The sequence below is a fragment of the Dasypus novemcinctus genome, chromosome 3 (assembly GCF_030445035.2).
Source record: "Dasypus novemcinctus isolate mDasNov1 chromosome 3, mDasNov1.1.hap2, whole genome shotgun sequence".
NCBI classification, from domain to species: Eukaryota; Metazoa; Chordata; class Mammalia; order Cingulata; family Dasypodidae; genus Dasypus; species Dasypus novemcinctus.
The window spans coordinates 40,734,188-40,761,207 of record NC_080675.1 but is presented as its reverse complement, the minus strand read 5'-3'; the positions used below and the strand labels follow the sequence as shown (position 1 = coordinate 40,761,207).

Below are 27,020 nucleotides of genomic sequence, written 5' to 3'. Positions count from 1 at the left end.
CTTCTCTCCTGTTAAATCCTGCCCAGTATCACTTATTGCATTTAATTGTCTCATTTTTTTAAAATTAATTTCTCTTCCCTCCCCCCCCCCCCATTGCCTGCTCTCTATGCCCCTTCACTGTGTGTTCTTCTGCGTCTACTTGCATTATCCCGCGGCACTGGAAAACTGCGTCTCTTTTTTGTTGCATCATCTTGCTGCATCAGCCCTCCGTGTGTGCGGTGCCACTCCTGGACAGGCTGCGCTTTTTTTCACACAGGCAGCTCTCCTTGTGGGGTGTACTCCTTGCACGTGGGGCTCCCCTACATGGGGCCGCCCCTGTGTGGCACAGCACTCCTTGAGTGCTGCACATGGGCCACCTTACCACTGGGGTCAGGAGGCCCTGGGGATCAAATGCTGGACCCTCCATATGGTAGACAGATGTTCTATCAGTTGAGCCATGTCCACGTCCCTCATTGTCTCTCTCTCTTTTTTTAGAGATTTATTTTATTATTTATTTCTCCCCTCCACCCCTGCTCCCGCCCCGCCCTGTTGTCTGCACTCTGTGTCCATTTGCTATGTGTTTTTCTATGTCTGCTTGCATTCTTGGCAGCACTGGGAATCTGTGTCTCTTTTTGTTGTGTCATCTTGCTGTGTCCGCTCTCCGTGACTGCAGTGCCACTCCTGGGCAGGCTGTGCTTTTTTCACATGGGGTGGCTCAATGTGGAGCGCACTCCTTGCGCGTAGGGCTCCCCACACGGGGGATGCCCCTGTGTGGCATGGCACTCCTTGCATGCATTAGCACTGTGTGTGGGCCAGCTCACCACACAGTCCAGGAGTCCCTGGGTTTGAACCCTGAACCTTCCATATGGTAGGTGGATGCTCTATCGGTTGAGCCAAATCCATTTCCCCCTCATTGTCTCTTTAGTTGCTCTTTTTCAATTGTGGGAAAATATGTACAAGATAAATTTTCCCATCTCAACCACTCTAAAGCATTCCAATGAGTTGGATTAATCTCATTCACTGTGTTGTGGTACCAACCACCTTCCATTACCAAAACTTCCCCATGTCTCCAAACAGAAACTCAATATCCATTATGTATTAATTCATACTATAACCCCTGCTTCCTGCCCCTGGCAACTTGTACTCTACTTGCAGTCTCTATAAACTTGTATATTCTCTGATATTTTCCATATAGTTGTCATAATTTAAATTTAACATCCTAAATATATAACAACTCAACTTTAATAGTATACAAAAACTATGTTCCTATTCCCTTTTGTCCTCACATCTTTATGTAGTTTTTGTCACAAATTACATGTTTATAAATTGAATCTAAATCCACTGATTTCTCCTTACATTTCACACATTTGCCTTTTAGATCCTGTAGGAAGTAAAAAGAAGAGTGACAAACCAAAAATACAGTAGTACTAGTATTTATATTTACCCTTGATTTTACCCTTACCAGAGATCTTTTTTCCTCCCATGTGGCTACTAATTATTGTCTATTGTTCTTTTCTTTCAAACTGCAAACTCTCTACAGCATCAGTAGCGATGAACTCTCTCAGCTTTTGCTTTTCTGGGAACATCTTAATTTCTCCCTCATATTTTGAAAGACAGGTTTGCTGGATATAGAATTCTTGGTTGGCAATTTGCTTTCAGCACTTTAAATATATCATCTCACTGCCTTCTTGACACCATGATTTCTGATGAGAAATTAGCACTTAATCTTCTTGAGGCGCCCTTGTATGTGACATGTTGCTTCTCTCTTGTGGCTTTTAGAATTCCCTCTTTATCTTGGCATTCAACAGTTTGATTATAATATGCCACAGTTTGGGTCTATTTTGATTTATCCTGTTTGGAGTTCACTGAGTGTCTTGAATGCATATATTTTTGTCTTTTGCTAAATTTGGGAAAATTTCTTTGAATATCCTATTTGCCCCTTTCTGTTTCTTCTCCTTCTAGGATCCTTATAGTGTGTATATTGGTATGATTGATGGTTCATCAGGCTCTGTTCACTTTTCTTCTTCTTTCTGCTCCTCTGAATGATTTCAACTGTCTTATTTTCAAATTTGCCGATTCTTCTGCCAGCTCCAATCTGCTGTTGAACCCTTCTAGGGAACTTAAAATTTCTGTTATTCTGGTCTTAAGCTCCGTTTGATGCCTTTTCATCACTTTTTTTTTCCATCTTTATATTGGTATTCTCTTTGTGTTCATCATTTTCTTGATTTCCTTTAGTTGTTTTGCTCCCTGTTTTCCATTAGCTCTTTGAGCATATTTAGGAACAATTTTTAAAAGTCTTTGTCTGGTATTTCCTAGGTATGGTTCTCTTCATTCTTGGTCTCTAGTGCTTTAATCTTCTCCTTTGCTTGGGCCATTGCTTCCTGTTTCTTTGTGTGTTTTGTTATTTTTTGTTGAGACCTGGACATTTTTATATTTTAATGTGTTATTACTGGAATTTAGACTGTGGCATCTGTTCCTTAAGATTGTATCCTGATAGTGTTATGACAGCTTTCCTTGAATGCGAGGGGCTAACACATAAACATACAAAGAATAAAAAGAAAACTGCCTTTCCCGGTTTTTTCAGATTATCCTGTATGAGTGCTCTCCTTCAGATGGTATCTGTATGAGTGTAGAGAATATCTCAAAGCCAAAGCGAGTGTAGGGGCTTACTTGATCCTTTCTGTGTATGTATCTTGTCTTGGGCAGGCTCTTGTGTCCCTGGGAATTCCCCCATGTCTATAGATGTAAATGTCCCCACTTTTGTAGGAAACGTTTTCCTCACTGTCCTGGATAGTGTACTGCATACTCTACCGCCATCAATTACTTGCCCCAGATAGCCACTTGACTGCTCTTCTGCAGCATTCTGTACAAGTTTTGTGACCTGCCTTCCACAAAAAGGGCATGTTTTGGGATGGCAACTCCTGCAGGCTACCACCAGACCGGGCCAGATATACTGCTCCCAGTATGTGCATGAGAGTTACTCTTCTTTCTACAAAACTGGAACCAGGAACCTTCACTGTGAGCACTGGCTGGCTCTACACTGAGCCAGTGAGGAAACGGTGATGGGCCAGCCAGGGTGCCCTGAGATCTTAACTTCTAAGTAGCCTTTTTCTTGATTTAGAGCTTGTTCTGTACTGCAGTCCTTTAACTGTTTTCTGGAGCTTTGAGAAGACTTTTTTTTTTTGCTAGTTCTTGCTGACTGTTCAAAGCTTCTGAGTGAAGGGGAATGGAGCCCTGAAGTTTCTCACTCTGCCATCTTGATGAGGCTAATTCCTCATCTCTTTACTACACAAAGCAGTTGAGCTCAGCATAGGTTCTGTCCCCAAGCACACCACTCACTACAGAAAAAAGAGAATGTTGATTCGCCATCCTCTCGAGCCGCACGCCCCATTAGGGGCTTATTTTGAAAGACAGGTTTGCTGGATATAGAGCTCTTGGTTGGCAATTTGCTTTCAGCAAATTCTAAGAGGCCTTCTTGAATTTCATCTAAATGAATGCAGCTGTCTCTCCCAAGAGGTAGGGGGGAAAAGTTTTTCATCTCCTAAACTGCCAAAAAAAGATACCTCTTCTCACTTATTAACATAAATGTTTTTGAGTGTGTTTCCAACCAGCTTGTAAGCTTCTTAAGTGCAGAGACAAGAACTACACATTTTTATAGTCTACATAGAACCTAATAATACTATGAGTTTATATATTAGAGAGATCAATGTAACATCAGTGGATAAAAAGAAGGGGTAACAAATTGAGGGATGAAAAGAGGAGGAATTTTCAGAAACAACTTATCTGGACAGTGTTCATTTAAGTTTTGACCTGTATCTTCCAACACACTGAACAAACTCAATAAATGGCTGCCACCTTTATTGTGCAACTTCAGTATTGGGCACTGTATTAAATAGGTTTTAGCTGACTACTGTGGCATGCATTTTTTTTTTCACATCAGACTGGAAATGTGCCCGTGTCATGACAAGGTTGGAGGGAGACACATCTCACACAAGTGTGTGAACACCCATTCATCATGCCTATGAACCACAAAAGGATCTGTATTCATTATTAATATCCTAAGTCTCCTGCATCTGGAGCATTTATGAAGACATAAATGCTTCAACCAATTGTAACAAAGACTAGAATGCAGTGGCTCAAAAAAATTTTAGGGGTTTATTTTCTCATGTAAAAGAAGTCCAGGAGGAGGTGGTCCAGGGCTAGGATGGAAACTATAAAAAGGTATCAGGGATCCAAGCTTTTACCTCTGCACTCTACTTTTCTAAGATCCTGGCTTATATCCTCAAGGTGCCACTATGGTCTCAGGGAGTTATTGGCACTCCAGCCATCACGTCTTAGTCTAAACAAGAAATAAGCGAAAAGTCAAGGACAATAGGGTAAAAGAGGGCTGTTCTAGCAGTGTGCCCACTTTTTAAAAGATTTGTTTTATTTTTTCTCTCTTTGTCCGCCATTGTGTGTGTGTTTGACTTCAAGCTTCACCATGTCTTCTCATAAGACTTTTAGAATCAAGCGATTCCTGGCCAAGAAACAAAAAAGAATCGTCCCATTCCTCAATGGATTCGAATGAAAACTGGCAATAAAATCAAGTACAACTCCAAGAGAAGACATTGGAGAAGAACCAAGCTGGGTCTGTAAGGAATTGCACATGTAATAACGCACATGTTTATGCTGTATTGAGTTCACTTACATCTTGTTGAAGGAGACCCTTTCTTTCTTAACAGTTGGACTTTATTGGAATAAAAAGTTGTTTTTGTCTTTTTTTATGCTTTGGCATAAATAAATTGGTTCAGTAATAAATATGTGAAACCTTAAAAAAAAAAAAAGATTTATTTCTCTCCTCCCCTCCAGTTGTCTGCTCTCTGTGTCCATTCCCTGTGTGTTCTTCTGTGACAGCTTCTATCCTTAGCAGTGGCACCAGGAATCTGTGTTTCCTTTTGTTGTGTCATCTTGTTGTGTCAGCTCTCTGTGTGTGCGGCGCCATTCCTGGGCAGGCTACACTTTCGTTCGCGCTGGACAGCTCTCAAGCTCTCCTTATGGGGCGCTCTCCTTGCACGTGGGGCTCCCCTACGCAGAGGACACCCCAGCGTGGCACGGCACTCCTTGAGCGCATCAGCACTGCGCATAGGCCAGCTCCACACGGGTCAAGGAGGCCCGGGGTTTGAACTGCGGACCTCCCACGTGGTAGGCGGACACCCTATCCATTGGGCCAAGTCCGCTTCCCCAGTGTGCCCACTTTTAAGTAACTTTCCCAAAAGTCCCAGGCAAAAATGTGTGCTTATACCTTATTGTCCAGAATGTAGTTACATGGTCACATCCACCACAATGGAGACAGGAAAATGTACTTCATGTTTTAATGCTACCTGAGTTCTGTTACTAAACAGAACAGACAACAGATATTGGGTAGGCAACTAACACTTTCTACCACAGTTCCTCTTGAATTTTCTGTACATAACAGCCCATGAATCCCTAGCCCAGAGCTTGGCACATATTAAGCTGTGTTTGGAATGAATAAAGCATTTTTAAATAAATCAAACACTACACTATAGCATTAACATTTTTATTAAGTTTTTCTTTATCATTATTTTTTATTGAGATATAATTGACAATTCACCCTTTTAAAGTAAAGAATTCAGTGTTTTTCAGCATATTCACAAAGTTATGCAAACACCATCACTATCTAATTCCAGAACATTTCACCTTAAAAATAAATTCATACACATTAGCAGTCACTCCCCATTCCCTTCTCCCTGTAGCCCCAGGTAACCTTCAAACTGCTTTCTATCTTTATGAATTTACATATTGTGAATATTTCATATAAATAGAATCATACAATATATGCATTTGTGTCTGGCTTCTTTCACTTAGCTTATTTTCACGGTTCATCCACATTGTAGCAGGTATTGGTATTTCATTCCATGGAATGATATTCCATTATAAGGATATACCAGACTCTGTTTATCCATTTATCAATTGATAGACATTAGTGTTGTTTCCACTTTTTGGCTATTATGCAAAATGCTGCTATGAACATTCATTCACTTGAGCATAACATTATTTATTTTTATAAAATGCCCAAAAGGATAATAGAATTCCCTAGGTTAATATGATAGGGGATTGTGTGTGAATGTATTTTGGTTGATGAGGGTAAAGGATAAAGGGCATAACACAAATTCTAAAATGCCATTAAAATAAAGTAGGAATCAATTCAAAGTATATTATTATAAATTTAGGATATTTATTGTAATCTCCATGGAACCACTAAGAAACAATAAAAAATATATGGAAAAAGAAAAGTAGAGGTTTTCAAAGTGTACATCTGGTACATTGAGTTACATACCCTAGAAAAAACATGTTCTTAATCTTAATCCCATTCTTGTGGGTATGAACCCATTGAGTCTTAATCCTATTATTGGAGGCCTAATAGAGATAGAGTCACAGGGAGGATCTAGAAACCAAAAGTCTAATGGAAATCAGAAGAGAAAGGAAAGGACATCATCAAGTGACAGGAAAGCCAAGGAGCCCAAGGACTGCCAGTCAGCTGGAACGCTACTGACCCCAGGAAGCCTTCTAGCCTTTAAATCATGAGCCAATAAATTCCTGCTGTCTAAGCCAACTCATTCTGCAGTATTTATAATAGCATCCTGGAAAACTAAGACAGTACACTAGAAAAAGTCAATCAAACACAAAAGAAATCATACTGGAGGCAGTGAGAACCAAAAAAAGATATAAGACATACAGAAAACAAACAGCAAAATGGCAGAAGTCCTTCTTTATCAGTGATCACTAAATATAAGTGGATTAAACTCACCAATTACAAGGAAGAGATTGGCAGGATGGATATAAATACATGATCGAACTATATGCTGTCTACAAGAGACTCAATTTAGATACAAAGACACAAATAGGTTGAAAGTGAAATGGTGGAAAAAGACTTTGCATGTATACAGTGATCAAAAGAGGGCTGAGATGGCTATAAAAATATTAGACAAAATAGACTTGAAGTCAGAAATTGTTACAAGAGAAAATCAACAGTAAGTGTATAGTAAAAGTTGTGGACTTACAAAGCAAACATGCATAACATTATACAGGAGTCCCATATATCAGTCCTCCACCAATACCTTGCATTGTTGTGAGATGTTTGTTACAAATTATGAAAGAATATTGTCAAAGTCTTACTACTAATTATAGTCCTTATCTTACATTTGGTGTAATATTCCCCCAATATGCCTTATTATTATTTTTTAATATATTTTTATGACAGAAGTTTTAAACTTATAATCATGCATGTGTACAGAATTCCCAAACAACACCCCTCTATAAACACACCACACTGTGGTGGAAACAACACAATTATTTTGCCAGATTCTTCCATGTATTTTGGTACTCATTTATTTCGAAACTCTGCTGTTAGGTGCCTATATGTTTAAGATATGTTTTTTGAAGAACAGATCCCATCATCATTATGCAATATCGTGCTACAATTCCTTATTTGGAGTCTGCTTTCTCTGAAACTAATATAGTTACCCCAACTTTTTTTTTAATAAATAGAAGCATGGTATATCTTTCTCCATCCCTTTATTTTAACCTATTTAGACTATGACTAAATCCAATGTGCCTGGGAAATGAAATCCTACCATGTGCTTAAAGAGAGAGAAGCAAATATAAGTGAACAGCACCAAAGGAACTACAGTAAGTTATAACTCTCTATGAAATTGCCCATTTTGTCTAATCAATTTTTTGGCATAAAGTCCTTCATATTTTCTAATTTCTTAAACCTTCATTACTGTGTGTTTTTTCATTTTATTAATTTATTCTTTACTCTTTATCTTCTTCCTTTCATGCTTTATTTAGATTGCTTTGTTCCTTTCCTAATGATTGTCAATCACATATATAATTTTGTCTTTATTTTCTAGTATAAAAACATGTTATTAATTTACCTGTATCCTTTCAATTTTGATATACAATATTTCTATTACCACTCCACACTAAGTACTATAAATATCCTTTTGGATTTCTTTGAACTTTGTTATTTAGATGAGATTCAAAAATTTTCAAATACATGGTGTTTTAAAAAAGATTGTTTTTTAATTGATTTCCAACTTAATTTTATTATGGTCAGATATTATACTCTGTATGATAGCAATTTTTTGCAATTTGTAGAAATTTGCTCAATGGCTTAATTCGAAGCTAATTTTCTTAAATCTTCCTTTGAAAAGTATGTGTATTGTAAATTGTTGGATGCAGAATTCTAAACATGTTGCCTAGAAAGAATGAATTAATTGCATCTGAGGCATTCTTGAAGTGAGTGGTGATTGTTGATTTTTTTTTCATATTTAAAAGTGCTGCTCTAAAATGCTGATTGAGAATTTTGTATGCAAAAATGAGGTTTATTGACTGGGCCTTCAATGTAGGGTGATTGGTTATGGATCCAGTCAGTTTTATTACGGGATTCCCCAAAAGTCAATATTCTGCCATTCTAGTCTTCCATCTTCTAAAAAAATGTGTTGACATTAGAATGCTATTTTCTCCTCTCCTGTTCTTTCTTCTTTGGGTTTATATACTTTTAACTCCTTTGTTCTCATTTTCAAAAACTTTGCAGAGTCTATAGGCATTCAGAAAAATATGCCCACAGCTAAGGAATACAAATGCACCCAACTACATCAGCACTTTGTTCAAGAAATAGAACATTATCAGCACTCCATAAGCCTCCTTTTGTTCCCTTCTAGTCAATATTCCCACATGAGTAATCACTATTATGTTGGCTGTTTTGCACTTCATATAAACGTCATTACACAGTATGTGCGATTTTGTGTCTGGCTTCTTTTACTCATGATAATGTTTATGAGATTCACCTAAATTGTAGAGTTGTAGAGCATTCACTCTCATTTCTGCAGAGAATTCCGTTATGTGAATATATCACCATTCTATTGTTGACAGGCATTTGGGTGGTTTCCAGTTTGGGACTATTACAAATAGCGTGGCTATGAGGTGTTTTGCACATGTCCTTTTAGTGAACACATGCACACATTTCTGTTCACTATATACCTAGGAGAAATTAAAACAAAGGCCATGCGTACATTCAACTTTAGTTGAACCTGCCAGACAGTTTAACAAAATTTTTATACCAATTTGCCACTCACTTCAGCAGTGTTTTGAGTTCTGGTTGCTCCACTATGTTCTCAGTACTTGCTATTTTCTTTTTCATTTTAGCCATTCTGGTGGATAAGCAATGCCATCTCATTGTGGTTTTATTTGTATTTCTACTTTACCTTTTTTTTTTTTTTTTTTGAGATGTTTCAGTGGGGAGCAGATAAAAATGCAGGGGTTAATCACTGACATTTATGGAATTTCCTCTTAATGAGTACTTGTCTAATAGAACTTAGAACCTCATTCCTGTATTTGAGGCAATAGTATATAATGAGAATGAGGCAGCATAATATAGAATATGAGGGCTTTATAATCAGACATACCAAGGTTGTATTCTTATCTCCAACACTTACTTGCTGAGTTACCTTCAGAAAATTATTTAACCTTTCTCCCTTCTATGTAAAATGGATGATGTAAGATAAAACATGTAAAACTCTTTGGAGCGTGCCTGGCACACCATGAGCACAGTTAACAAATGGCGGCTATTGATGTACCTGAAATTGGTTATTTATGCATTTTTTATTTCCCTTTCTGTTCTACACATTCCATGACAAAGCACCAGTACTATAGCACACAGCTGCCTCACTGATAATAACGGCTAACAAAGACTGGCTGAATAAATAATTTCATATATAAACGGAAACTACTGTGGTTATTTGTTACATAAAGATGGCATAAATTATTATACTGGTTATAGGATAAAAGGCATTGCATTCCATCTCATGCAATGCATAAGAAATATATTATTTAAATACAGTGACACTTCTATTTACTTTCCTCATTTAACAGTTCAGGAAATTAAATCAGTAGAGAAACACTACCCGCGGGGCTAATTAAGAATGAAAATTACAGGTCCCATATTACATTTGTGGGGATTCCACAGACTTCTCCTTCAAAAACAAAAGGGAAAACGAACAAAAACATCACCGCAGAAACGAAAACAAAAACAATTTTTTAAAAAGACATTAAGCCTTCTCAATTTTAACAGCTCCTTTGTTCGACATTGGAAAACCTGGGGTGGCAGACAGCTGTCGCAGCAGCTTCCGTACAAGATGGCGCCGCCCGTTTACACACGCTTGTCTAGGGTTACGTTCTCTTGGCCCGTCGCAGGACCGGAAGTGGTTTCGGCCCTAGTGGATCCGGGTGGGCGCGCGCAGGTGGCCGCAGAGGTTCCAGCTCTTCAGCGTGAGGTTCCGCAACTGTTCGGCACAGGTACGGGGCCGCAGGTAAGGGATGTTCAGGGGACGGCGAAGCCATTAAACCGGATTGTGCAGCGGGCGGAGAGAGTTTTCAGTGGGAACTGAGAGGGGTAGGGGAGCCAAGATTGTCACCGCGTGCGGGGGCGGCTGGTTGCGCGAACCTTAACAGTCCCCGAGCGCGTTGGCCGTGCCCTTCTCCCCGCCCTCCGGCACGGCTTCCTCACCTGCTTCACTGCAGCGGGGGCGGCTCAGTCTTGCCGCGCTCAACGAGGGCTCCCACTCGGGACCGCGGCCCCTCATTCCCTCTCCCTCCCCCTCCTCCCCTTCTCCGCCTTTTAGGGGCACTTACCAAATCTTCATAACTTCTTGTCTTTATCAGCTAAAAGGCGACGCCACCGGCAGCACCTGGGGCTCTCCTTGCGTGTTCCGCGCGTCCTCCGCAACAATTCCCTCCCCTCGATTCGTGGGGACGTCTCCCTCCTCCCATTGTTACCGCCCCTCTCTTCCCAGACCACACACGCAGCTTTGGGCCTTGGTGGGAGCTGCCTCTTTTCACCTCCCTGGATGGGTACAAAACAGGAACCTTGGTAATTCTTTAATTAAAAAACTTGACATCCGTTCATTAAGATATCAACAAACCCAAAACTTTATAAGATTTTGATATACAATTGGACCTACACTAACTCCCTCATATACCCACTCCTTGGAAACATGAGACTGTATTTTTTCTTTGCTATATTATGAGGATAGAAGGAATTGCACTGAAGGGTTGGCTAATTATAAGAATTAGAAAGTGTGAGACAAAAAGGTGTATTAACGGGAAGGAATGATTATTTTTGGTTAAGTTGAACTCGTTTTAAAAATATGTGTTGGGAGCGGATGTGGCTCATGTGGTTGAGTGCCTGCTTCCCACATGGGAGGTACCCAGTTAGGTTCCCGGTGCCTCCTGAAAACAAAAAATGAACAATAAGCAAACAAATGAAAAAAACCAACTCAGGGTTGCCAATGTGACTCAGTGGTTGAGCTCTGGCTTCCCACGTAGAAGGTCTCCCAGGTTCAATTCCTGACCCTCTGGTACCTTAAAAAAAAAAATTACTCAACTCCTGAAGGGTACAGGTTGGTGTGGCCACCAGACCAAAGAACACACCTGGCAGGGAATCAGACAGGCTTTATTAGGACTCACAAGAGAGAGTCTTTGATGGCAGCTGGTCAAAGAATGAGTGAAGATAGTGCACCACAAAGAGATGAAAAAATGAGGGATGATACATAAGGGGCTCCAATAGAGTATGAGAGGGCAAGGACATTCAATAGAGTATGAGAAGAGAGTTCCTGCTGGGGTCATGTGAAGTATAAAAATGGGGTGTGGTGATATTTCACTATGGTCCTTGGAATGACGTTTACTGCTTTGAGAAGATTATAATTTACATCTATACATTTCTTTTCCCTCTGGGGAGGATTGTTAACCTTTAATTTATATCTAGGTCATCTACGCAGCTGTGTGCTAAGAACTTAAGGGGGGCCTGGGTCCCCACAGAATTTATTCTTTTATATTTGTTTTATAGTCCATGTATAGAATCTTGTAAAGAACTTATGTAAAATATTTAAAACAACTTGGATCTTTTTTTTTTTTAACCAATACCTTCCCCCAACGTAACAACTGTTCTCAGTGTGGGGTGTTTTATTTTTTGCAATTGTTTTCATTTCCATTTTTTTGACAAGAGTATGTGCATATAACACATATGTAAGTTTTTGTGTTAAATTTTTACAAATACATATTTTGCACATACAACCTACTGTATGTGTTCAGCAACTTGCCTTTTCATGCTTAAAAATGAGTCCTGGAACTTTTTCTTTGTTGATATATAGAGATTTACTTACTCTTTCTAGTAGCTTTGTAAATTCCATAGTATGTTAGATCCCACAGTATATAAGATTTCATAATATGTGATTGCTTCTGTTTTTTCACTGTTATCTACAATGTGGAGAGAACATTCTTCCATGTGCTTCTGTGTGCCCATGTGAGCATTTCTCAAGGAATGCTAGTGAAAGAGTGTGGCGTTGTGGAAAGAATTGCTGAGTGTGGACATTTAATGGCAAAATACCTACAAACAGTGTATAATAATGTCCATTATCTGTCGCTGCATTATAATTCAGGACAATTCCAAGTCCCGAAAATGCCCCCACATCACATCTTTCCTTCCCTTTCCCTGCTCTCAGCAGCTACCATGGCCACTGTCTTCAGATCAATGATACAGTTTCTTCCATTGCTAGAGTAATAATAGTTCTATAGTTGAACACCATTATGTCTACTCTAATCCACATTTTATTCCTCCATCCTGTGGACCCTGGAATGGTGATGTCCACTCCACCTCTGAATCAACTGGGGGCTTAGATCCCACGTGGCTGATTGATCTGATTCTCCTGCTTGCAGTTGTAGACACTCTTGGTTCCGTGGTGTGGTGGTTGACCATCTTCACCTCCCTGTTAGCTGACCTGGGTAAGTCCAATGAACAAGTTAGTAGGTGTTGCAACTCTGCAGAGGCTCAGGGCCCAGCTAGCACATGGCCAGTCCAGAGACTCAAGTCTCCTGAGTATATACCAATCTCAGCACAAACCATAGGTTCAGTAAAAGTGACAGAAGAGGCATGCATAGAAAGGTCACATCTGGGTCCAACTCCATCACACTCAGGAATACAAATTCCAAAGTAGGGCCAACTGACAAGGCACTGAACTCCAGAGTCATCTGCCATGACCACAGAACCAGTATGTCTCCACAGCCCTCAGGAGCACCAGTACCTGGGGTTGTATCCACTTTGGCTGTCTTTCGGATCCTACTGAGACATGCTCAAGTGCGACCCCTCTGATGACCTTCCAACTCACCCCGAAGTCTCTTAGCCATATAAACTCATTTGTCTTTACCATTTCCCCCTTTCATTCAGGATCCTACTGTAGTCACATCACCAGCTGGTGATTGGTAGTAATCCCTCAGTGCCAGGGAGGCTTATCCTTGGGAGTCATGTCCCATGCTAGGGGGAAGGTAATGCATTTACATGCTGAGTTTGGCTTAGAGAGTGGCCACACTTGAGCAACATGGATGCTCTCAGGAGGTAACTCTTGGGCAACCTGCAACTCTAGGCCTAGTTGTAATTTCAGGCACACAGGACCATAAGCATAGTCATCAGTATCAAGGGCTCATCATTGAACCATCCTTCTTCACTGGTCTTTGCCCTTGCACTTGGGGGATTCTTGCTGTTCCATTGGGGAATGTGACAGAGCTCCCCTGGCTACGAACTCAGAACTCCTTCAGTTGCTGTTTGTAACTCTACCTACTATGACAATACCCAATGAATATCTGAACATTTTTATAAACCCTATATACATGCCCTGGAGAATTACCTCCCAACCTTGCGTCCCCCATCAATAATACCCCACACCAGTGTTCCTCCCCTGGAATTCACAATTTCAGTAATAGATTTTATTTAGCCTGGTATAACCAGAATATTTCAACAACATTAATATAAAAAATTAACATGGAATTTATTAGTAAGATCTTTTTACCTTTTTGTACTAAGTCTTCAAAATTTGGTGTTTATTTTACATTTACAGTACATCTATAATTTGCTTAAACTTTTTCATGTGTATCATGATGCTTTGTATCCTTCATGTGCTTGCACGTGCAGTTCCCTCTGCCTGGAATACCCGTCTCCTGTCTGTCTTGTGTACTAGAAAACTCTTATTTTTTGATGCCAGTCTCAGATATGATCTCTCTTAGCAAGCATTTCTCTTAATAATATACTCATTCCTCCTTGCCATCCTGCACTTCAGTTGGTGGTTTTATCTGGCTATATTGCAGCTTGATCCTTCCATGTATTTTTCCCTTTCTGAATCCTTAATTCCTTGAAGGCTGATTGTATCTTTTCACTCTCTATACCCAGGGCCTAACACAATATCTAGTTTATTAAAGGTGCTACATACATATTTGTTGAATGAATCCTTTGGCTAGGAGGGAAAAAAACCCAAACCCTCTCTCTATAAAAATGAACTAATAAAAGCACATAGAAGGAATTGTTTTTTTCTTTGAAAGCCATATTCACTTTTCTATATAATGTCATGTTTGAGAGAGAAGGCAAAATCAAGATGCTAATTGTTCTCAAAGGATCAAACATTTGGCTGAAACAAACAAGATGAAATTTAAAAGAAAGAAATGTGATATTCTGGATTAGGTGCAAAATATAAATTACAAATATGTAAAATAATTTCAATTTGATAGCAGTGAATTTTAATTTACTATATGCTTTATATAACTCAGGAATATGATTCTACTAAAAATCTTCCTTCATACAGTACTAATAAAAATAGGGTTTAGATACTGGGAAATAATAGTATCACTGCAGTCCAGGGGTCCTTAACCTTTTTTGTTCCATGGACCCCTTTTCCAGTCAGGTGAAAACCATGGACCTCTTCTCAGAATGTAGCGGCAGATACTTTTATGACACTCAACATCGGCATGTCTTTAAATTAAATTTTAGGATTACTCAAAATTATGTTTTATAACTTTCCCATAATTTCAATACCTGATAACCTAACATGGTTCAACATCCATTCAAATGGTCATTTTCAGCAAACATTTAGAAATTTGACTTTTCCAATGGCATCATAAAACCATTTCCGCCATCCTTACCAACCTTTTTGCAGGCATTTATCCACTGCACTCAGAACATGCCACATCAAAATAAAAATCATACTAAGTCCACATCCACACTGTACTGTGTATTATTTAATAAATATATCACACCAACACATCCACACAAGAATAATGTTTGTTTTTTTTAAAATTTTAATTCAAGCTCACAAACCCTTGGTTAAGAACCCCTGATTTAGACCATGTTTCAAGTACTGAATACAGGCCTGGGTGCCATATTTTAAGAGATATATCTACAGACTTGGAGCTGCCCAGAAGAAGGACCTACCCAGGCTGCTGAGGGGGATCTATAAACTAAGGCACAGGAAGATTGGTTAAGTGAAATAGAATGGACTAAAGGGAGTTGTAGGAACTGTCTTTCACATATTTCACAGCTTCTCAGGAGAGAGAGGGACACAGCCTAAAGCTGACTCAACTTCTGACCCACAAGTTTGATCTGCTATGTCCTGTGAGCCCATCCAGGCCAGGTGGGACCACATACTGGTTTATCCTGGGAGCCAGGGAAGGACTGGGGAAATCCAATCGTCCTAACCTCCCTCTCTTCTAGCTGGGACTAATTGTTGAGGATGCCTCAGGAAAGTGGAGAAAGAGGGACATAGCCTAAGGCTGACTCAGCTTTTGACTCACAAATTTGGTCTGCTGTGTCCCAGGAGCCCTTCCAGGCTGGGTGGAGCTGCACCATTGTTTGTCTTGGAGTGCACAAGGGGCTAAACATACACAACCCTCCCAATCTCCTCCTCTAATAAAAGGGACTGATTGTTGAGGACTCAGAGGGGAGTGGAAATATTTCCAACCCAGGAAAAGGGAGGGGACTGCCAAAGAAGGCTGGAGAACTGTCTCAGAGAAAGTTTGAATTACAAGCCTCATAGCCTCCAGACAGGAATGTCTATCACATTGATCTGGTCTGTATTGCAACACATACACTCCTACCAGGCATTGAACTGAGAGCTGTCAAAGAGCACCATCTGCTGGCAGACTAAGGAAGTGCATGCAAGAAAACTAAAAATAAGTAGGAGAGGCTTTGTCTGACCTCTATAGCCTCCCTCCCCAAGGCCCTAGGAAGTGATTCTGCAACCAATACTGGGTCCAGTGCACAGATGTGAGCAACCAGCAGGACAATCCTAACAATCCAGGTCAAGCCAAGAATCAAATAGCAGTGGTAACACATAGCCACCTGCCACTAAATCCCTATAAAAGGGAAAGAAATAGAGCATCTGAGTAAACTATATCAAAATCAGATGCCTAGATATCAGCAAAAAATTAGAAACCATACTAAGAAAATAGAAGATATGGCTCAAAAAAAAAAAAAAAAAAAAAAGGAATTTTTTAAGTCCTAGAAGAGATGCAGAATTTGAGAGAACTTATCAGTGAGATGCACACAAATTTCCAATACCAAGTTAATGAGTAAAAGACAATATGTTCAAAAAGATAAATGACATCAAGAAGACATTGAGTGAGCACAAAGAAGAATTTGAAATCCTGAACAGAAAAGTAACAGAGCTCATGGGAATGAAAGACACAGTAGGTGAGATAAAAAACACATTTCAGGCATACAACCGCAGACTCAAAATGATAGAAGAAAGAATAAGTGATACTGAAGACAGAACAGCTAAAATTCAAGAGAGAAAAGGATGGAAAAAATAGAGCAGGGGCTCAGAAAGTTGAATGACAATACAAAACCCAACAACACATGTTTCATGGGAAGCAGATTTGGCCCAATGGATAAGGCGACTGCCTACCACATGGGAGGCCCAAGGTTGAAACCCAGGGCCTCCTGACACGTGTGGTGAACTGGCCCATGCACAGTGCTGATGCGTGCAAGGAGTGCTGTGCCACACAGAAGTATCCCTCACATAGGGGAGCCCCACGCGCAAGGAGTGTGCCCCTTATGGAGAGCTGCCCCTCACGAAAAAAGTGCAGCCTGCCCAGGAGTGGTGCCACACACATGGAGAGCTGACACAGCAAGATGACACAACAAAAAGACACACAGATTCCTGGTGCTGCTGACAAGAATACAAGTGGACACAGAAGAACACTCAGCAAGTGGACACAGAGAGCAGACAACTGGGGGCAGGGAGGAAGGGGAAAGAAATAAAAAATAAATCTTTTTAAAAAAAAGTAAAGAAAAAGAACAGCAAGCCAATCCCAGAGCAAGCAGAAGGAAAGAAATAATAAAGATTAGAGCAGAAACAAATGAAATTAAGAACAAAAAAACAAAATGAAAACAAAACCAAAATCTGGTTATTTGGAAAGATCAATAAAATTGACAAACCCCTAGCAAGACTAACAAAGAAAAAAGGAGGGAAGATGCAAATAAATACAATCAGAAATGAAAGGGGGGAAGTTACAACTGACCTCACAGAAAAAAAGAATCATAAAAGGATATTATGAGAAATTGTGTGCCAACAAACTAGACAACCTAGATGAAATGGACAAATACCTAGAAATGTACAACCAACCTACACAGACACTACAAGAATACAAGAACTTAAGAAACCAATCACATTTAAGGAGACTAAATCCATCTTCAAAAATCTCCCAGCAATGAAAAGTCCAGGACCAGATGGCTTCACAGGTGAATTCTACCAAGCATTTCAAAAAGATTTAACATGAATCCTGTTTAAACTCTTTCAGAAAGTTGAAGAGGAGGGAAAATTACCCAACATGTTTTATGAAGCCAACATCACTCTAATACCAAAGCCAGATAAAGATATTACAGAAAAGAAAATTAGAGAACAGGTCTCTAATGAAAATAGATGCAAAAATTCTCAACAAAATACTTGCAAATTGAATCCACAGCATATCAAAAGACTTATACATCATGACCAAGTGGGGTTTATTCCTGGTATGCAAGACTGGCTCAACATAAGAAAATCAGTCAACATAATACACCAGGAAAAAAAACACATGACCATCTCAATTGATACAGAAAAGGCCTTCGACAAAATCCAGCATCCTTTTTTGATAAAAACACTTCACAAGATAGGAATAGAAGGAAACTGCCTGAATATGATAAAAGGCATATATGAAAAACCCACAGCCAACATCATACTCTATGGGGAAAGATTGAAAGCTTTCCCTCTAAGATCAATAACAAGACAAGGATGCCCACTGTCACCATTGTTATTCAACATTGTACTAGAAGTTCTAGCTAGAGTAATTAGACAAGAAAAAAAAATGATCCTGTACTTAGAAAATTCTTAAGTACCCACAACAAAGCTACTTGAGCTAATAAATGAGTTCAGCAAAGTGGCAGGATACAAGATCAACATGGATAAATCAGTAATGTTTTTGTATACTAGCACTGAACAATCTGAGGGGGAAATTGGGGAAAATTCCATTTTCAATAGCAACGAAAATGCTCAAATACCTCAGAATTAATTTAACCAAAAAATACAGGACCTGTATGCAGAAAACTACAAAACAATGCTAAAAGAGATTTTAAAAGACCTAAACAAATGGAAAATCATTCTATGTGTTTATGGATTGGAAGAATAAATATCATGATATTTATAGATTCAAAGCAATACCAATCAAAATCCCAACTGCTTATTTTACAGAATTAGAAAAGGCAATTATCAAATTCATTTGGAAGGGAAAGTGCACCCAAATAGCCAAAAGTATTCTAAAAAAGTAGAGCAACATGGGAGGAATTTCATTGCCTGACCTTGAAACTTACTGCAAAGCTCCAGTGGTCAAAACAGCATAGTACTGGCATAAAGATAGACACATCGATCAGTGGAATAGAATTGAGAACCCAGAAATAAACCCTTACCTATTCAGTCAAGTGGTTTTTGAAAATCTTCCAAGTTAATGTTAACAGGACAAAACAGTCTCTTCAACAAATGGTGCTGGGAAAACTAGATATCTATAACCAAAAGAATGAAAGAGGACCCCTATCACACTCCCTATACAAGAATCAACTCAAAATGAATCAAAGACCTAACTATAAAAGCCAGGACCATAAAAATACTAGAAAGAAAAATGTAGGGAAACATCTTCAAGACATTGTAATAGGTGGTGATTTTTTAGACCTTACAGCCACAGCACATGCAACAAAAGAAAAAGTAGATAAAAGGGACCTCCTTAAATTAAACACTTTTGTACCTCACAGGACTTTGTCAAAAGGGTGAAAAGACAGCCAACTCAATGGGAGAAAAGATTTGGAAATCACATATCCAATAAGGGTTTAATATCCAGGATATATACAGAGATGTTACAACTCAACAATAAAAAGACAAGCGACTCAATTAAAAAATGGGCAAAAGACTTGAATAGATATTTGTCCAAAGAAGAAATACAAATGGCAAAAAAACACAACACATGAAAAATGCTCAGCATCACTAATGATTAGGAAAGTGCAAATCGAAGCTACAATGAGATATTATTTCACACCTATCAGAATGGCCACTGTTAGAAAGACAGAGAACTATAAATGTTGGAGAGGATGTGGAGAGATAGGAATACTTATTCACTGTTTGTGGGAATGCAGAATGGTACTGCCACTGTGGAGGACTGTTTGGCAGTTCCTAAAGAAGTTGAATATAGAGTTGCCACGTGACCCTGCAATACTGGCTATATACCCAGAAGAACTGAGAGCAGTGCCACAAACAGACATCTATACACTAATGTTCATAGCAGCATTATTCATGATTGCCAAAATTTGGAAACAACCCACGTGTCCTTCAACAGATGAACTGATAAACTGTGGTCTATTCATATGCTGGAATATTATGTAGCTGTAAGAAGAAATGAAGTCATAGCATATGACACATGAATGAACCTGGAGGACATTACATTGAGTGAAGCAAAAGGACAATTGCTGTTTGACTACATTACTATGGACCAAATATATTGCGCAACATATAGTATGCTTCAAAAAAAATGTTTATATGTATCCAGTAAAAAAAAAAGTATAGGAGAAAGTTCATGTAAAGTATTTAGCACAATTTCTAGAATAAATATTTTTAAAACAGCATAGCTATTATATTCATTTTATTTCCCATTTTTCTTCTCCAGTGGCTGAATATCTCTACTGAAATTGTCATAAATGTTAAATTATTTTTTTAAATTTGTTTTGAAACTTTTGAAAGGTGATAACAATGGTACACGTTCTCTGGGAAACCCTTAGCCATAGGGAAGTATAAGCAGGTCCAGCAGATTGCTCTGACTTTGGACAGTATAGGTTTTATTTTATTATTATTATTTTTAAAGTTTCAACTGCGTGTTCTTCTGCATCCACTTGCATTGTCAGGCAGCTGCGTCCCTTCTTTTTTTGTTGCATCATCTTGCTGCATCAGCTCTCCATGTGTGCGGCACCACTCCTGGGCGGGCTGTGCTTTTTTCATGCGGGGCAGCTCTCCTTGCGGGGCGCACTTCTTGTGCGTGGAGCATCCTTATGCAGGGGCGCCCCTGCGTGGCATGACACTTCATGTGCATAGTAGCACTGCACGTGGGCCAGCTTACTACATGGGTCAGGAGGCCCTGGGTGTCGAACCCTGAACTTTCCATATGGTAGGCGGATGCTCTATCAGTTGAGCCATGTCTGCTTCCCTAGGTTTTAGGCCAGAGCCCACAGATGGATTGTTCAGAGCCTGGAATTGTTTTTGTTTGCCCCACCCCCTCATTGTTTGCATTTGCTCTGTCTGTTTGTTGCCTGCTCATCTTCTTTTCAGAAGGCATCAGGAACTGAACCCAGGACCTCTGACGTGGGAGGGAGGTGTCTAATAGCCTGAGTCACCTCCGCTCCCTGCTTTGTTGTGGTTCTCATTACGTTTTCCTCTTGTTTCTTGCTTCATCACCTTGTTCCATCAGCTCTCTGTGCCTGCCTGTCACATCAGCTTGCTGTCTTGCTCATTTTCTTTAGGAGGGACCAGGAGCCAAACCTAGGACCTTCCATGTGGTACGTGGGAGCTCAATCGCTTGAATCACTTCCGCTTCCCTCCATATTTTCTTTCCATCACTTAACGTTGAGGGCCAGTTGCTATTTGTCACGCTTTTACTGTTGCTTTACTTCTTTTTCTTGTTTCTTTTTTATTTCTTCATTAGTTCTTCTTGTGTTGCTTTATTTTTTTATAGTACAGAAATAATAATGTATACTCATCTCTCTATCAAGAATGTATTCACAAAAGATAGGTAGAAAAAGCCATGTATAATAAGAAAAATGGAAATGGCACTGTTTTGTGGTAGAAATGAACACTGTTCTTACATAGTTAATTGGGTTTATCTGTATTGGTTTTCTTACGCTTGGTTTGCTTCAGTTTTTGCAATAACCTGCCTGATCCTGTGGACATTTCAATTTGCAGCCTCCTCTTGGATATCTCTCTATATAAGATCTGCCCTTTTCTTTTACTTTTCTGATCCCTTCCTCCCTTTTGCACTGCCCTACCTTAGCAACAGGAAAGTGTTTACTCAAACCTGTCTCCTCTAGCCCATACTGGCCACACCTCCTGAAAAGTAAAAATATCTCCTCAACAACTTGCTGATGTGAACTAGTTTTGTGGTAGCTATTCTGCTTAGGGGGCTCTTGCAGGATTTTTTTTTTTTGAGGGGGTGTGGGGTGAGGAGGAAGTTAACAGAGGGAGTACAGAAAGTACAAAAGGGAAGAAGGAAAAGTATTACTATATCATGTAGAAATTTGCAGGAAATTTTTTAGTTTGTGTGCACATGAATTTTAAGTGAACACTTTTTACCGGAAAACTTGTTTACATACAGGCTTATGCTATATATATGTATATATAGATATTTTTTTGCCATTTGTTTTGCAGATTGTGGGATTAGTTATATGCTTTCCTGAACAGCAGAAAAGTTGAAGATGCCTAGACAGAATTTAGTGGCTTTGACAGTGACCACCCTTCTAGGTTTGGCTGTGGGAGGGTTTGTCCTGTGGAAAGGCATCCAGCGCCGGAGAAGTAAAACAAGCCGTGTAACCCAGCAGCCTCGGAATGGGCCAGGCAGTAGAGAGCTGCCCCCTCCAGAAGAGAACCAGCTGCTCTCCATTGTCCCCAGAGCCTCGTGGGAGGAGAGGATCCTCGAAGCAAAGGTAGTGACTGTGTCTCAGGAGGAGGAGTGGGATCAAATTGAGCCCTTGCTTAGGAGTGACTTAGAAGATTTTCCAGTACTTGGAATCGATTGTGAGTGGGTAAGTTTTTAAAAAGGAAAAAAAAAAATTTTTTTCTACTTTTTTAGCTCGAGGCCTTGGAAGGTTAAAAAGGAATGAGCTTTAGGGAACAAATGTAGCTCAGTGGTGAGTGCCTGCTTCCCATGTACAAGGTCCTCGGTTCCATCCCCGGTACCTCCTAAAAAAGAGAGAATGAGCTTATTCTCAACTTGCTTATAAGTAGATTTTATCAGAAAGAGAAGCTGCTATTCTTCTTAGGATGATGAGTATTTAAGATCATGGATTCCAGAATCAGACAGACCTCTGTGAGTTTGTTTTCACGACTTACCATTCTGTGACCTTGAACAGGTTATTTACCTTCTCTGAGTTTCAATTTACTTTTTTGTAATAGAAATCATATGGTACTGCCTCCACGGCCTTTTCTAAGGATTCAAATATGTAACCTCTGAAAAGGCTTCAGCACAATTTTAACATACAGTAAGTACTCATTAAATATTAGCTACTATTAATATTTTTATAATATTTTAACAAAGATACTATAGAGAAGATAGTTAAGGTTGTCTATTTAAGTTAAATTATTTCTCAAATTAGGATTTTAAAGATAACAGTTAACATTTAAAACATTGTTTACTGTAAGTCATCTACTATGCTGTTTTGTCTGCATCTCATTTAATTTTCACAGTAACCCTATGTACGAAGATATTATTATTCATACTTTGTAGATTGGACATAGAGGCTTAAAAACGTTTAGTTATTTGTCCAAGGCCATTAAGCTAGTAACCAGCATTTGAAACCAGGGCTTTTTTTAACTACTAGAGTCTCCTACCTCTAGTTGACTCTTCTTTTTTTTTAAAAGATTTATTATTTATTTATTTCTCTCCCTTACACCGCCCCCCCCAGTTGTCTGCTCTCTGTGTCCATTTGCCGTGTGTTCTTCTGTGTCCATTTTTATTCTTGTCAGCGGCACTAGGAATCTGTGTCTCTTTTTGTTGCATCATCTTGCTGCGTCAGCTCTTCATGTGTGTGGCCCCACTTCTGGGCAGGCTGCACCTTTTTCGCATGGGGCGACTCTCCTTATGGGGTGCGCTCCTCCTCGTGGGGCTCCCCTATGCGGGGAACACCCTTGTATGGCACAGCTCTCCTTGTGTGCATCAGCACTGTACATTGGCCAGCTTCACCACATTGAACCCTGGATCTCCTATATGGTAAATTAGGTTCAAATAAAAGGGGTAGAAGAATCAGTAGGGAAATTATAAAGGAATCTAACTCTGTTAAATTGGGGAAATAGGTTATCATATATTCCAAGGTAAGGCCCACTGAAGGGGTGCTGATTTCGTGGAGTTACCTGCCTTGCCTGTAGTGTCTGGATGTCTCTAGAGTCTTTAGGAACACCTGTCTGAGGCTTATCCAGTTCTTAAAAGAGAAACTTGGAATATGTATTTTTCAAAATGTGATCAATATGCTGATGACTCTCAAAATTAGAGCTACAACTTTTCATATCCACCTGCCTACATTTCCCCTTCAATGTCTTAAATCATTTCAAATTTAATTTGCTTCTAAAAGAACTCTTGATTTTTCTTCTCAAATCTGTCTTCCCAAACCTGAGTCTTACCACCTTTAAGATTAGAATCTAGGAGACATTCTTCCTAAGTGATTGTTCAATAGGTAGCAAAATGATTGAAGGCACAAACAGGCAGTTATAGTGTGTTAAGTTTCTTTAATGGCAAAATATATGGAAATTCAAAGAAACAGTTACATAAAACAAGAAATAATGTAGCACACTGTTGATAGAGATATGGTTTTCCAGAGTTCCCTGAGTTACCTGTGGTGATGTGCAATTGTGGTTAAATCACCTGTACAAGGTAAGAATTCTGCCACATTTCAGAAGCTATTATTGTCTTTTTCCTGGAGAAGTGGGGGTAGAGATGTTAATATACCTTTCTGACTCCCTGAGTCTTGCTTGATCTTTTCAGGAGCTACATACATCCAAACTTAGGGGCAAATAACTAGTGCAGTAAAAATTGAGTGAAGCAAAAGTCATTTTCCCAAGAGCATCCTTCTTCACGTCCAAGCTTCAGGACTGCCTGGGGTCCACTCCCTTTTCTTTAACCCTTCCCTTTCCACTTAGGAAATATTATCAGTACTACCTCCAAAATATATTTTGAATCCACCTCTTTATATTTCCTTAACTACCTCCCTAGTTTAAGCCTCAACTATCTCTCATTTAGACTATTACAATATTCTCCTGACTTTTCATTTTTCTACCCCAACAATCCCTGTTGTGTATAGTAACTAAAAGGATCTTTTAAAGATGTATATTATATCATGTCACTAAAATATTTCCATTGCTTAGAATAAAATGCAGGGAAGCGGACTTGGCCCAATGGATAGGGCATCCGTCTACCACTTGGTTGGTCCACGGTTCAAACCCCGGACCTCCTTGACCCGTGTGGAGCTGGCCCATGTGCAGTGCTGATGTGCGCAAGGAGGGCCCTGCCACATGGGTGTCCCCCGTGTAGGGGAGCCCCACGCGCAAGGAGTGCGGCCCGTAAGGAGAGCCTCCCAGCGTGATAAAAAGTGCAGCCTGCCCAAGAATGGCACCGCACACATGGAGAGCTGACGTAGCAAGATGACGCAACAAAAAGAAACACAGATTCCCGGTGCTGCTGATAAGCATAGAAGCGGTCACAGACGAGCATACAGCGAATGGACACAGAGATCAGACAACTGGAGGAAGGGGAAATAAATAAATAATAAATCTTTAAAAAAAAAAAGAATAAAATGCAGACATCTTACAAGGTCTTAAATGCTCTGGCTTCTCTCAGTATCTCTGATTTTGTCTCCTTCTACTCTCTTTCCATCCTCTTCTTACTACCCTCCAGCCATATTGGGCCTTCATTCTATGGCTTATACAAGGCAAGCTTTTTGCTGTCTCAAAGCCATGGTCTAAATTTAACTGATACAGACTCTACAGACTGTGGATGCTCACTAGTTAACCTATTCCAATCCAGAAGATGGTCCCAGATCATTCTCTACTCTCTGCTGCCATCACGGGGTCAAAGGAAGAATCATAGGCCTTTCTAGAAAGTTTTATTAGCTCTGGACTTCTTACGAGCCATGATACCAAAATGGATTATCCACTCGGCTTTGAAAAGGAGAATTTTTAAATCAGTGCTCTCTAAATGAATCACTGAAGGATTTAAATAAGAATTACAAATTTTCTCTATAATGACTCATCAGTCATTATATGCATTAAAGATGTTTACTTTTGAGTATATTGGATAATGTATATAAATCATTAGTGCAGTATTGCATGTTTGTAATTTATAAATAAATATGCATATGTAATAAGTGTATGTGTCCCAGACAATTTTTATGTGGGTTTACTAATTTTAAAAAATTAGAAATCACTGGGTTAAATAATGCTAATGAAATTAAAATGTGTCATATTTTTCGAGTAAATATAACAATGCTAAGCCACTGTTTTCCTGAGTTGTAAATGATGTCAAGCTAAAAAGACATCAGAAAGCAAAAGAAGGAAATCTGAGACATAAAGACTATAGATATCTTACTCTTTATGCCAAATTGACTCTGCTAGAAGCATTATTCTTTCAGTTATACACTCAATGTAAATTAAATGGGTACCTATTGGAATCATTTGAATTCCTAGTAGGAAAACTTACTATAATACACTATTTAAACACTATAGTCCAGAAACACTATTTAAGCTCTGTCTAGCTAGCTATCATGTATCTAATGTATTTTTAGACAATGGAACCTGATTGTAAAGGTGTAGAATGATCTGGCCTTAGAAATTTGCCGTGGGGTTTATGTCACAGTAATAGTGCTACATATGACGAGTCGAGATTCATGGCATTTTCTTGGAGAGAGCTGGTATTACAGAGGGAGAGAATTGCTCATTAATAAAAAAGGAGATTTGGGCACATCTAGATGAATTATTATGGAATAGGAACCAGTAGTCAAGTCTCTTCTTGGTCTTTTTACCCTGGCTGAACCTCAAGAAATAGATACTTCAGATATCAAACTGGCGTGCTTTCATTTGAGATAAATGGAGATAGCCCTGGTTGATAGAGCAGTGCTTGAGAAGGGAAATCCTAAGACTTTTTGTAAGTTCAGCCATGGTTTTACTCAGCATTGAAGTAGAAGTTGAGAGCCAAGGCCCTTCTGAATCTTGTTTTTAACAACAAATCATTGTGATCTTGACTATTTCCTCTTTAATTTTGGTCACCTCAACTGTGAAACACCCCTCCTCTGATTACTTTTAACACTTTGACCTACTCCTATTCTACCTACAGGGTTATAAATTCCTTACACCAAAAACCATCTCTTGAATAACTTTGTAGCCATAGTGGCACCTGGTGGGTGCAGTGCCTTAGCACACAGTTTTAGTGAGAGGGCTACTTTGTCCTAAAGCAGTGTTTCTCAGCCTCCCCACTGTTGACATCTTAGACCAGATAGTTCTTTGTTGTGAAGATTCCTGGCCTCTACCCACTAGATGCTGGTAGCACCCCCTCCCCCTAATTGTGACAACCCAGAATTTCTCCAGATATTGCCAGATATCCCCTGGGGACAATATCACCCCCAGTTGAGAACTACTCTTCTAGAGTTTGGGACTTATATGTTCTAGTCCTGTCTAGTCCTGGCAAACTGCTTTACCTGAAGGCTTTAAGTTTCTTCTAAAAATGAGAAGGATTGGAATTTATAGGGTTCTTAACTGGGTTACATGGATTGCTTTGGGGGAATCTTTAATCCCTTGATATTGTATGTGAAATTTTTGTGTGCATTTTTCTAGGGAGAACTTCCCTAGCTTTCAGCAGTTTCTCAGACTTATATATGACTCCAAAAAGATTAA

The 27,020-nt window shown here is 39.4% G+C and overlaps 1 protein-coding gene and 1 non-coding gene across 12 annotated transcripts in view; one reads left to right on the top strand and one right to left on the bottom strand.

Moving 5' to 3' along the window:
• Positions 1–3,913: 3,913 nt before the first annotated feature.
• LOC111760209 (small nucleolar RNA U13) lies at positions 3,914–4,017 on the bottom strand. Its single transcript, XR_002793966.1, has one exon. It is a non-coding gene; the product is annotated as a small nucleolar RNA U13 (small nucleolar RNA).
• A 1,511-nt stretch (positions 4,018–5,528) lies between these two features.
• Positions 5,529–27,020, top strand: part of LOC101442922 (polypeptide N-acetylgalactosaminyltransferase 16) — a 149,744-nt gene continuing 128,252 nt past the window's right edge. For 2 of the 11 annotated variants that reach the window (XM_071213844.1, XM_058293218.2), the window contains exons 1-3: positions 10,257–10,352; positions 12,718–12,822; positions 21,795–22,168. Coding sequence is in view for 9 of the 11 variants with exons in the window: in XM_058293218.2 (XP_058149201.1) it covers positions 21,842–22,168 (327 nt within the window). In the remaining 2 variants the exon portion in view is untranslated. Of the gene's footprint in view, positions 10,353–12,717; positions 12,823–21,794; positions 22,169–27,020 lie in introns of all 11 variants that reach the window. The other 9 variants (XM_058293217.2, XM_071213843.1, XM_058293213.2 and 6 more) reach the window with 7 other exon arrangements.